Source organism: Heloderma suspectum, chromosome 13 (assembly GCF_057233095.1).
Source record: "Heloderma suspectum isolate Gila_16-S chromosome 13, 16-S_ref, whole genome shotgun sequence".
NCBI lineage: Eukaryota > Metazoa > Chordata > Lepidosauria > Squamata > Helodermatidae > Heloderma > Heloderma suspectum.
In genome coordinates this window covers 30439833-30449435 of record NC_139470.1, presented here as the reverse complement: position 1 = coordinate 30449435, position 9603 = coordinate 30439833, and the positions used below count along the sequence as shown (strand labels likewise).

The window sequence follows — 9603 nt, the reverse complement described above, 5'->3', positions numbered from 1 at the left end:
TGTTCAACTTGTTCTGGAGGTGGCTGCACTCCCCTACAGGACCCCTTCGGTTTAGTTTGAGGGTGTGCACGGATCCAGCATCGTCACTGGAGGCACAGTTGGCCTCAGTGGAGAGCACTTTTAATCAGCTTATGCAGATATACCGACTATGGCTCTACCTGGACAGAGTTGGTTTAGCAGCCATTATCCATGTTGCGGTAACCTCTTGTCTGCATTTCTGCAGTGCATTGTATGTGGGGTTGCCTTTGAAAATGGTCCAGAAACTTCAGCTGGTCTAAAATGGGGCAGCATAATTGTTAGCTGGGCCAATTTAATCATACTACCCCAGTGCTTTGCCCTCTGCACTGGCTGCCGGTTCAATTTCAGTCCTAATTCCATTTAATCAACCTAATTCCATTTAATCAAACTATCTGAAGGAGTGTCTTCTATATATACCCGCACAGACCCTAAGATCACCTTCAGGTGCCCAGCTGAAGGAAGCAAGGTGGGCAGCTGCTGCTTCTCAGCGGTGGCGTCTTGGCGATTGTGCAACACCCTTCACAAAGGGGCTCCCCAGCTGAAGGGTGTTTCGTTTCCCCAGGCTTTTCAGTTTAAAAAAAATGTTTTCGTGCTTTTTAGACCTTGGAAACTGCTGTTGCTGGTTTTATCCTGATGCTCTTTTAACTTTTTTTTTTATCTTTATGTAGCATTTTTATATTCTGGGGCTTAAATGTAGTTTGTGTGTAGTGCTCAGCAAACGTATTAACTGGTGGTATCAAAATGCCGTCAATAAAATAAAGTTCTGGCAAAAAACTTGGAACCACGGGCTCATTCTCCTCCCCACTCCCAAAACTACATTCCCCAAGGTGAGAATTTGCACTGAAACTAAATTATACTGAATTATGTTTATTGCCTTCTTTAGAGACCACAATCCATAGACTACAATGTCAAATAGCCTTGAGATAAGTGGAAATTCCTCAACAGCTATAAATAAATAAACACCCAAGAAAGAAAGAAATACAGAATCAAGCTCAAGCTTTGGTGGGTATGATGGGGGTGTGAGAAAGCTTGGTCCCATTGCGTCCCTTGTCTTCTGCATTCTGGCAAGGGAATTGGATGTACCCATCTTTTGATGCAAGAACAAAACACTGAGTAATCTCCTTTAACATGACACCCACGGAGGGAGGATCGTGGCTAGACACAGGAGAAGAGCTGTCCCTGTGCCCTCCTCTCCTCAAGAGAATGGCTTTCTTGGCTGAGATTCCTTTTGTTGCAGCTTTTGAATAAGCTCCAGGAGATTCATCTGCAGAGTTAGTTCCTGTGAAGGGAAAATAATATTTTTACCTCAGGAAGAGAACATACTAATTTCTTCCAACTGACCACAAATGTCAGTACCTGGGTGAGGTATGAAGATGTCTGCTGGAGTAGGGAGGGGAGCAAAAAGGCATCAGAGCTTACTCCAGCCTTCCCGTAAGTAGCCACTCACCTGTAGCAAGTAAAAACCATCTCGATGTAACCAGGAAAGGTCCCCCACCCATTTTAAACCACAAGTGATTAACTTAGGGTGCAATCCTATGCACGTTTAGACAGAAAAAAGTCCTACAACTCCCAGCATTCCCCAGCTAGGATGGCTGGTTGGGGAATGCTGGGAATTGCGGGATTTTTTTCTATCTTAAAATGCATAGTATTGTGCCCTTAAATATGTTTGGGAAAGCAGGCTAACGGGCTAGATACATCTGTGGATTTATTTACAAGACTGCCACATCTTTGGGGCAACACACGTCTCTGTCTTCCAAGGAGTCGTGTGACTTGTGGAGGCCGAGTCACATGACTCTTGCAGCACAATTTCTCAGAATGATCCGACAGTGACTCTCTAGTTTTATCTCTACTGCAAGAAGCAAGATGAGGCGGCCACGGGGGCAGATTGTGGGTGCTGCTGAGTGTGCTGGCAGATGTGGGGGACAGATCCATCATGCATGTTTGCAAGGAAGGGGGAGAGAACTCTCCAGTCGTTCAGGTTAGTGCTGTGGCCTTCAAACACCTGATCTTCACAGAGCCCTTTCCGTATCAAATTGGATTCCAAGGAACCCTTAGAATCCAAGCATTGCCAAGCTCACTTGGCTTCCTTGCTAAGACTCCAAGCTCGCTTAGCTTCCTTGCTCTGTGCTCCCACTTCCTCCATTGTCCATTCTGCTGGGGTGCTAGGACGGCTGGTACGATGGTGGTACTCGCCTTAGGAGACACCCTCCCATGCAGCCTTTCCCCCCTCACTCAGTTTCACCACCATCCGATCAAAATCTCTCGTCTTTTACCCCAGCCAGATTTTTCAGCTGGATGAGGTGTTTCGGATGATGGGATTGCTAGAGAGTTTTGCCACTGGATTTTCCTGCTGTCTTTCTTTCTTTAATTTATTAATCGCCCATCTGGCCAGTCACCCAGCCACTCTGGGCGATGTATAGCAATAAAAACAGTTCGTACAATAAAATTCAACATTAAAAACATCACATTTCTAATATTACCCTAGCCCACCCCAAATGCCTGTCTGAACAACCATGTTTTTAATGCACAGCGGAAGCTCATTAAAGAGGGGGCATGGCAGAGTTCCCTAGGGAGGGAGTTCCACAGAGTGGAGGCCACCACAGAGAAGGCCCTCTCCCTCGTCCTCACCAGCCTAGCTGTCCTGGCTGATGGGACAGAGAGAAGGCCATCCGAGGCTGATCTTGTTGAGCAGCCTGTCTGGTGTTGCTGGAGGCGCTCCTTGAGATAGGCTGGGCCGGAGCCATGTAGGGTTTTAAAGGTCAAAACCAACACCTTGAATTTGGCCCGGAAATTCAGTGCTTTCATCCTGACAATTTTATGAGTGGTGTTTGACTGTGGGTTTATTCTTTTATCATACGTCACTTTGAATAATATTTTTAGAAAAGTAAGAATACATATGCGGCAATACACACTGTGGGCTCTGAGCGTGCGTGTGCACCCACATCCCTGCAGCTGCACAGTGGGCGTGGATGGGAGAGCTTTCTGGAGGGAAACCCATCTGCATCATTTATCTTCTCACCGAGTAACCCTGGTAAGCACCTAAGGTGCCTCAGGGGTCCCTGTGACACTGTTTGAAGATTCAAACTCCTTGCCAGGGCTTTGAACAATCCAACTGCTCTACACAGACCTGGGGATTGGTAGTGATATAAAACCCAGAGACGCCAGCTTTCTCCAACGTGCTCTGCTGGTCAACCACTTTCTGATCCAGCTCCAGGACAATTTTTTCATCCATCATCTGCTGCTCTTCATGAATTCGCTGCTCCATGGCCTGGGCAAAAGGGGGAAAAGAGAGCAAAAACCCACCTGAGAAAAGATCACACAGGATTGAAAAGGGAGCAAAGGGGCTGGCTGGTCCAATGGCCCCCGGCAATGCAGGACTGCCCAATCAGCCTGCACCCGCCTTTCCCAACCTGGCGCCCTCCAGATGTGTTGGACTGCAACTCCCATCATTCCCAGCCAGCATGACCATCTTAGTCACACTGGGCTTCTTGTGGAAATGAGTTAATGGCTTCAGGACTTGTGTAAATAAGCCAAACCATGTGTTGCAGAGGAAAGAAAGGCCCGACAGGCCTACCAGCCATTGTACATGGGGGGCAACTATGTCCTGACCCCAAATATGGAAGCCAGTCCCTGACTGAAGCCCAGCCACAAAGGTACCTCCAGGACTTTGGGGTGGGGATGTAACCCAATGCTGCCCAACCTCCCGCCTAGTTCTGGCAGTGAGCCAGCGTGCTGCCGTGGTGAAGGAGGCTGGACCGGAATCAGGAAGACTTGGGTTCAGATCCCTGCTCAGGCATGAAACCCACTGGATGACCCTGGCGGGTCACATCCGCCAGGTCTAGGGTGCCTCCAGACGAGGCTTTTACCGAGCCTTCATCCTGCGTCATTTGCAGACTTCCATGTGCGCGTGCGCGTTTTCGGACAATGACATCTTCCGCTCGTAACCCTCCTGTGTTTTCTCACCACTTCTTCCATCTTTTTCTTATCATGGACAATTCATTAAGGAAAAAAAGATGGAATAGGGGCATAAGACAGTTAGTGCTGCGACCCCTCCATGTCGTAGCTCCTCTAATCTGCCTTACAGGAGTGTAAGAATGGGAGGGCACCAGAGTTACGGCCCTGAACTCCTTGGAGCAAGAGTGGGAGAAACATTTCCCCTGAACATTCAGTGGTGTCCTGGAAACCTACACAGAAAGAGCCTTCCGCCCTCCAGGTGTGTCAGACTACAACTCCCATGATCTCAGGCCACCGGCCAAGCTGTCTCGGGCTCCTGGAGGATGAAGTCCCAAATATCTGGAGAGTCCCCGGTTGGGGAAGGCTGTCCCGGATCAAGCCCCTCCTTCCTACCTGGGGAAGTGGCAGACCTTGCTTACCTGCAGCTCCCTCTGCTGGGCTGCTTTGAGAAGGGGTAGATTGTGCAGCTTGCAGCCCTGCTGGGCTTCCTTGTGCTTATGCAGCATCTCCTGCTTGAGAACTGGCAGGGGACAAAAGCAAAAGGTCACTGCTTGCTTTGGGGTCAGAAGAGGAGAGCACACGATTGACTTGATGGTGTGTTTGCTGCTGGCCCCCTGCCCTAGCCTGGGCAATCGGGTTTGAGTGACTGTTTGCAGGAAGTGGGGGGTGGGGGTAGAAAGTGGTGGCAAAATCGCCCCTTTAGTAGTAGGAATGAACCTTCTCTTCCCTGTGAATTATTTGCCTCAAAGAGAAATGGCTTGTTGCATCGGTTTGGCCTTCCCCAACTTGGGGCCTTGAGATGTGCTGGACTGCAATTACCATCATTCACAGTCTAAGAATGATGGGAATTGTGGTTCAACACATCTGGAGGGTCCCAGGCTGGGTAAGGCTGCCACAGTTTTTATCTCCATGACATGGGAAGTAAATGGTCAAGCTCTAAGCCAGGCATGTCCAAGCTGGTGCCCTCCGGATGTTTCAGGCTACATTGGCCATGCTGGCTGGGCTGATGGGAGTTGAAGTCGAAAATAAATGGAGGGCACCCGGTTGGGAGAGAGGGTCATAGTTTCAGTTTTAAGAGCTTATGAGAGAAGGCTTTAATATTCTTGTATTCCATTCAGATACCATTCTGAACCAGTCTATTTTTAAGGGACATACATACTTAAGAAAACAGAAATCCTAAAATCCATTAAAGAAAACAATAATCATGGATTTTTTTACCCACCTTGCCCAGAGCTCACCAGGGGATAGGGAAACTGTTCTTAAAGGCCAAACTGTGTGTGCTAAAGAGGTCTCTCCCAACACTGCAGGCAGGCTCAGCTAAAGGCCCAGCAAGGAATGATTCCTGCCTCAAGTCTGGGCTTGGGGAGCTCTGCCAAAACAGACCAGCGGGCATCACTTAATTTCTTTCTCCTGCAAAGTGTGTGAAATAATCACCACCACCTCAGCTGACCTGCAATCCTCATTTCACTCATTAAAAGAGCGGGAAGGGGGAAACCACGTTTCCCGCTGTTTAACCACCCTGATTGGTGCGTAGAAGAGGCCAGTCGGTCTCTGAGGCACCACCATTTCATGCAAGTGATGTCGTTTCCTTGCCTCGGTGCTCACTGTGCAGCTTAAGTCGCTGGTTGTAGAGGTTTCTCTCTGTCAAGTGCTGGATCTCAAGCAGGCCCTGGACGATCTCAAAGACAGTCCCATCAATGAGAGCCAGTGCCAGGTCACTGAGGATAGTGTACGACAGCCTTTGCTGGGAAGAACTGGGAGGAAAAAGCAGAACAGAGTCAAGGGACATCCTGGGCTCACTTGGATTTTATGAGCAAAGGTATCTCAACAGCAGTAGCTCTCAACTAGTGATGCAAGAGGCATGCTCTTTCCAGTGGTCCCTGGGATGACAAAGAAAATACATTGGGCAACTGAAAGTTTCTGTGACATTTGCACCACATGCTGAAGAAGCAAGCCATTTTTCTGTTTAAAAATTAACAGCTGCTTGCCTCTTCAGCAGCTTAAGTGGCTCCAGCCGAGACATCAAAGAGATCTAGGATGGCTTGCGTGCACATAGAATTTAAGCTGGAAACTATTCAGTCTCCACCCCCACCTACATGAACTGCCTACAGAGCTTCAGTTATTGGGTGACACAGATACGTAGTAAAATAAACAAATGGTGGCCATCAGATAAGACAACACAGGGGCTTGCAAAGAACAAAAAACCCAGAAAAGTGGGTTTGCAATGCAGTAAAGTTTAGGAGTTTTAGGGCGCAATCCTGTATGTGTTTAGACAGAAAAATGTTCTACAACTCCTGCTGGGATATTTTTCCTGTATAAACATGCATAGAATTGCACCCTGAGGCTCAACTCGGTTCCCAGTGGCATCTGACTGGCCGCTGTGGGAAACGGGATGCTGATCTAGATGGACTTTTCGTTGGATCCAGCAGGGCTCCTCTTAGTTTCTTATAATTCTAATGGAGTCATATCCAAGACAGTGCATACCTATCTGTTCAGTAAACTACCTGCAGAGGGGAAGGCAGCAACACTGTTACTTGGCAAGGGAGACGGCACTGGGGATCATTTCTCTTCCCACACTCAGGAAAGTTACTTTGGGTGAAATGATTTGTATGCCATCTCCATCGACAAAGCATCCAGGCCTCTGTAAAGCATGGTGCTAATAACAGAGTAATACACTGTTTTACAGACTTTATCAGTCTGTACAACAATCCTGTAACGTAGACCGTCGCCACCATACGAGTATTGCTTGGCAAAGGCAAGACTCTAACGGAGTCTGTTAGTAATAATAAGCCAGACTGCATCTCTCCCCGACCCTCTTGTGCTTTTAAGACCTATGGTAGAGATGCAACCAGTGACACTCCTCATAAATCTGCATCTTGCACCTGCTGTATTTCTGCCGGTTGCTCAAAAGGATGGGTGCTGATTGTCATCAATATAAGAAGAGCTGTGCTGGATCAGACCAAAGGTCTTGCGTCTCACTTCCCACAGGGGCCAACCAGAAGCCCAAATGGAAAGCCATAAGAAGGGCATGGAGGCAACAGCCCTTTCCCACTGCTGCCCTCCAGAAACTGGTATTCAGTGGTACACTGCCTCTAATCATGGAGGCTCCACGTGTCCATCATGTAGCATAGTGGCTGAGGGAACAATCCTATGCAGGTTTTGATGGAAAAAAAGTCCTACAATTCCCAGCATCCTCCAGCCAGCATGGCTGGCTGGGGAATGCTGGGAATTGTAGGCCTTTTTTTTCCATCTAAACCTGCATAGGATTGCATCCTATGAGACTGAGGGATGAACTGGAGAGTCCCTGGTTCAAATGTCACCTCTGCCTTGGACTCATAGGTAGCCTTAGGCAAGCCTCTGTCTCAGCCAATTGCAGATGAGGAATGCAGGGTTGTTGTAAGGATTACAACTAGATCAATGCACATGGACACTTGAAAGTGCTATACAAGTGCAAAGCATTATTATTATGGCTAGTAGCCATCTTTCTCCTCCATGAGCTTGTCTAACCCCCTTTTAAAGCTATCCCCGCATCTTGCAGTCACTCAAGTTCCATCATTTAATTTTGTGTTGCTGGGTGAAGGAGGATTTTTGTTTACGACTTCAAAAACACGGCCCTTCCTCAGGGGCAGTCTGAAGGCCGTCCTCAGCAGCCCAGAATCTACTCCGAGGCCATGAAACCTCCTGCTGTAAATCAGTCTGTTGGTCTTTAAGGCACCACAGGATGCTTCCTCGCAGGTTCTGGTATGCCGGGAGAGGGAGGGATGGAGGGGAAGGAATAAAACAAAACACCAAACATCTGTGTCCACTTTCTCCGCCCATCATGCAGAATTGTACAGGCACTGACTGTGACCCCCCTCCCCAAAGCAGCCTCCCCCAGCCTGGTGTCCTCTAGACCAGCAGTCCCCAACCTTTCTGGCGCCAGGGTCCAGTTGCGGTAATCGGCTAAGTACAGATTTACGTAGCCTATTGCCTGAAGGACAGGGACGCAAATGGCGTCCGCTACGTGGCCGCCATTTGCGTCCCAGTGGCCAGAAGTCCGCCAGCGGCCAGAGCCGGCCGGCAGCGTTGTGGACCTGCCGCGGAGCGGAGCCGGCAAGGATTCGGGGGGGGGGGAAGGGGCACATTGCCTCCCCCCCCCACAGGCCCCCGCGGACCCAAGGTGAGGGGGTTTCGCACCCCCCCGAGGCCCGGTTGCTAACGGGCCACGGACCGGTGCTGGTCCGCGGCCCGGGGGTTGGGGACCCCTGCTCCAGACCTTTTGGATTCAACTCCCATCGGGCCCCGCCAGCATGGCCAATGGCCAGTCATGCTGGGAGTTGTAGTCCCAAACATCTGGAGGGCACCAGGCTGGGCACGGCTGCCCACCCCAGTGGCCCCCAGCTGTGTAGGCCTGCAACTCCCACCGCCCCCAGGCATGATGCGGACGGGGGCGAAGGGAGCTGCAGCCCCGCACATCCGGAGGGCGCCGGCTGGCGAGGAAGCGCTCCGCGGCGGCTCTTCTGCCCGCGCAGCCCGCGGGGAGGAAGCGGCCGCGAGGCGAGCGAGGCGAGGCGAGGCGAGGCGGCCCGTCTCCGCGCACCTGGGCAGGTCCTTGACGAGGGCCTGCAGCTCGGACAGGAGCTGGTAGTGCCGGGCCTGCTGCCCGCCGCCGCCGCGTCCTGCGGCGCCCCCAGCCGCGCGGCCTCCTCCGTCGCCGGCGTCCTCGGCGGCGTCGTAGGCCAAGCCCGCCCCGAAGCGCGCCATGGCCGGCCGGCGGGCGGGCGAGCGGCGAGGCCTCGCGCCGCCCCGCCTCTCGCTGGGCGGGAGCCGGCGGCGCGCCCTCGCGGGCGGGCGGAGGGGGCCGGGCCGCAGCGCGGGTCGGGGCCGGCCCTCGAGAGGCGGCCTGGGCGCCGCTGAGCGCGGGCAGAGGCCCCCCGCCCGCAGAACGTGAAGGGCGTCTGCTGGACTGTTTCCTTCCTCCCTCCCTTCCGTCTTTCTATCAAATAAGCACCGAACAGCCAGATACCTCTGAGCTTAGACAGAGTGCCCTCACCCCTCGAGGGAGAACTTTAAATCTCTCTCTTGCTCGACTTACTTTCTTTCTTTCTTTCTTTCTTTCTTTCTTTCATCAAATAAGCACCGAACAGCCAGATACCTCTGAGCTTAGACAGAGTGCCCTCACCCCTCGAGGGAGAACTTTAAATCTCTCTCTTGCTCGACTTTCTTTCTTTCTTTCTTTCTTTCTTTCTTTCTTTCTATCAAATAAGCACCGAACAGCCAGATACCTCTGAGCTTAGACAGAGTGCCCTCACCCCTCGAGGGAGAACTTTAAATCTCTCTCTTGCTCGACTTACTTTCTTTCTTTCTTTCTTTCTTTCTTTCTTTCTTTCTATCAAATAAGCACCGAACAGCCAGATACCTCTGAGCTTAGACAGAGTGCCCTCACCCCTCGAGGGAGAACTTTAAATCTCTCTCTTGCTCGACTTTCTTTCTTTCTTTCTTTCTTTCTTTCTATCAAATAAGCACCGAACAGCCAGATACCTCTGAGCTTAGACAGAGTGCCCTCACCCCTCGAGGGAGAACTTTAAATCTCTCTCTTGCTCGACTTTCTTTCTTTCTTTCTTTCTTTCTTTCTTTCTTTCTATCAAATAA

At 50.8% G+C, this 9603-nt stretch overlaps 1 protein-coding gene across 2 annotated transcripts; it reads right to left on the bottom strand.

Annotated features, from left to right (window-relative positions):
* Window positions 1-869: 869 nt before the first annotated feature.
* On the bottom strand, window positions 870-8769 carry DGCR6 (DiGeorge syndrome critical region gene 6). 2 transcript variants are annotated; one of them, XM_084819707.1, is made up of 5 exons: window positions 8552-8769; window positions 5566-5726; window positions 4392-4492; window positions 3146-3286; window positions 870-1297 (listed from the first exon to the last, which is right to left on the bottom strand). In XM_084819707.1, exons 1-5 carry the CDS (start codon window positions 8713-8715, stop codon window positions 1214-1216), a joined length of 651 nt encoding a protein of 216 aa, XP_084675833.1. In that variant the 5' UTR covers window positions 8716-8769; the 3' UTR covers window positions 870-1213. The 2 variants fall into 2 exon arrangements, with proteins under 2 accessions (XP_084675833.1, XP_084675834.1); XM_084819708.1 differs by lacking the exons at window positions 870-1297; window positions 3146-3286 and adding an exon at window positions 3791-3999.
* Window positions 8770-9603: the final 834 nt, after the last annotated feature.

What these genes read in the sequence shown, in the direction of transcription:
- DGCR6 (XM_084819707.1), bottom strand. Translation starts at nt 8,715, where the DNA reads ATGGCGCGCTTCGGGGCGGGCTTGGCCTACGACGCCGCCGAGGACGCC. An exon ending in GCTGCACAGTGAGCACCGAG is followed by an intron (nt 4,493 to 5,565) that starts GCAAGGAAACGA and finishes GTCCCCTGCCAG; the next exon opens with TTCTCAAGCAGGAGATGCTG. An exon ending in CCCAGCAGAGGGAGCTGCAG is followed by an intron (nt 3,287 to 4,391) that starts GTAAGCAAGGTC and finishes CCTTTTGCCCAG; the next exon opens with GCCATGGAGCAGCGAATTCA.